The sequence below is a fragment of the Episyrphus balteatus genome, chromosome 1 (genome assembly GCF_945859705.1).
Source record: "Episyrphus balteatus chromosome 1, idEpiBalt1.1, whole genome shotgun sequence".
Classification (NCBI taxonomy): Eukaryota; Metazoa; Arthropoda; class Insecta; order Diptera; family Syrphidae; genus Episyrphus; species Episyrphus balteatus.
This window is the reverse complement of record NC_079134.1, coordinates 69,369,872-69,371,989: the sequence shown is the minus strand read 5'-3', so window position 1 is coordinate 69,371,989 and position 2,118 is coordinate 69,369,872. Positions and strand designations below refer to the sequence as shown.

The 2,118-nt window shown below is 35.9% G+C and overlaps 1 protein-coding gene across 1 annotated transcript; it reads right to left on the bottom strand.

The window, feature by feature from the left end:
* Positions 1-574: 574 nt before the first annotated feature.
* LOC129907648 (ATP synthase subunit g, mitochondrial-like) lies at positions 575-1,188 on the bottom strand. Its single transcript, XM_055983941.1, has 2 exons — positions 1,078-1,188; positions 575-1,011 (listed from the first exon to the last, which is right to left on the bottom strand). Exons 1-2 carry the CDS (start codon positions 1,115-1,117, stop codon positions 752-754), a joined length of 300 nt encoding a protein of 99 aa, XP_055839916.1. The 5' UTR covers positions 1,118-1,188; the 3' UTR covers positions 575-751.
* Positions 1,189-2,118: the final 930 nt, after the last annotated feature.

Here is a 2,118-nt window from a genome sequence, read left to right as displayed (position 1 = left end):
CTAACGTTCTAGACCGGTTTCAAGTCTTATCATGTTAGACATGTGACCTCGGTTTTTTTACAACTTTGAAAATTAACTGTAAATTAATGCACCACGGGTGCGCCTGCAGGCATCGATTTTATGTTTTTCTAATGTAAAAACTGCGCGAAAATAATAAATTCATCCATTATCAAATCTTTCAAAAATGAGTGAGGCTGGCTCCCGGGCTATTACGAACGTTATCGTCTTTCTATTGTAGACCCATAGACGATTATGTCATTTGTTTGGCACAATACCCCTGGAATGCCTTCAATTATACCTACGTTGAATTTGCTTCTGATTCAGGAGCGCTTGAAATTCCAAAGGGTAGCCGAAGGAAGCAATAACGCCCAAATGGCGCCAAAAAATGTTTCATTAGCTGCGATTGAGGTGTCCAACAGTTAGGGTTGGGAATAAGTTAGATTCTATCAGGATGCCGATTGTAATATGAAAGAAGATGTGTCTCGCATAGACGGGGCTTATCTTGTACATAAAGAACTTACACCAATTTCTTAACTTATTCTAGAAAATAAACTTTGAATTGGCCCCTGATTAATGACTTTTCTTAATTATTTGAATGTATTCCAAGTTGATTGCCGATTTATGATTATTCTGTTGAAACAAATATATTTTACTAAGCCATACATATTTCACCAATTTATTTCTTTTTTTGGAAAAGATCTTGGTGAGTTTATACCAAATTTCAAATCGAAGATTTTGCAATGCAGCTTAACTAAACATCGTATCCAACAATGTGGCGCTTTCCAATACATTCACCAACATAGAACCAGAAGCACACTTCCATTGTTACCAATGTGTTTAACCGTGCCTCGCGGACAGTAACATTTTTGTATGCTCCAGTACGGGCACCGTTAATAAGTCTGCCGATTCCTTGTCGAATGACGGGTATATCGCCAGGGGTAGGTGGTGTCAGTTCCACTCTAGCGTACTTCATGAAAACGTCCAACTGTGGCCTGGCCTGAGCCATTAGTTCTGAAAAAAGTTCGTTAATAACTATTGCGTAATATATCAGGGTTAGGTAGAATGCGATATTCTTACTGTTTACTAAACCAGACCCTTTTGTAGCGATGCTGGCCATTTTGTTGCTGTTTCTGCCTTTAAATAAATTTAAATTATATTACAATTAAAAGAAAAAATTATTTTTAATTCGTTGTATCTTTTGAAAAAATAGTGCAATCAAGAAAAAAAAAGTTGGGCTATCCAGGGCTAACGAACCACAGTGTAAAACCAACAATTTTTACAATTTTTAATTTTAGAAATAAGGGTGGGCTAGCGAAAAAAAATCTTGCGCTATCCGGGTTAACCTTGCGCAATCGAACCAGACAGGTTTGACAAAAAAATTAGCATTTCGGGGTGCCAGCTTTACATAGCCAGTGCGACCGCATTATTGAAAAAGGATTTGAAATCCATCTTAGTTCCATTTTCACATTCAGAATCCGTTTATGGAAAGTAACTCAATTTTTTTCATCTCCAAATTTAATAAACTCTGCACCATAAGAGACACGGACCATAACCGAAGTTTTCCGAATGAGATAATAATCATCTTATTTTCAATTCACTTATGTACCAACAAAAAATTCTTTCCTATCTTTCTATTCCTTCTAACTAGTGCCGTGCAGTATGCATTTAAAAGACCTTATAGCCCGGTCAATTTAGACATCCGAGGTTACATTAATTCCCAGCAAGCTGAAAATTGGTAGGATTGTTGGAAACACCATCATAAATTAAATCTAAAAAGTCCTCATCGATCCGAGGTGTGGAAAAAAATTTACGGGGGGTCAAAGGTCAAAAAAATGAGTTTTTCACGATTTTAAGCAAAACGGTAAGTCTTATCAAAAAATTTTCAATGCAAGAATTGTAGACCAGATTATTATATATAAAAAGTGTCATGACACTTTTTTTCCTAAGACCCACCGTTTCTTAGGTATAACGATTCAAAAAGTTGAAGTTGAGTTGTAATCGTCCTAATCAGGCCTATTCTGAAAAAAAACTCCTAACTGAAAAGTTCCTGAAATTTCATTATTTTTTTAGCTTGAATTTCGTTCTTCAATGGTTAAGAATATGGGGAAAGCAAAAAAA

Coding starts and splice junctions, on each gene's coding strand:
- LOC129907648 (XM_055983941.1), bottom strand. CDS start 1,117: ATGGCCAGCATCGCTACAAAAGGGTCTGGTTTAGTAAACA. Junction 1,012..1,077: donor AGGGTCTGGTTTAGTAAACA/GTAAGAATATCG, acceptor AACTTTTTTCAG/AACTAATGGCTCAGGCCAGG.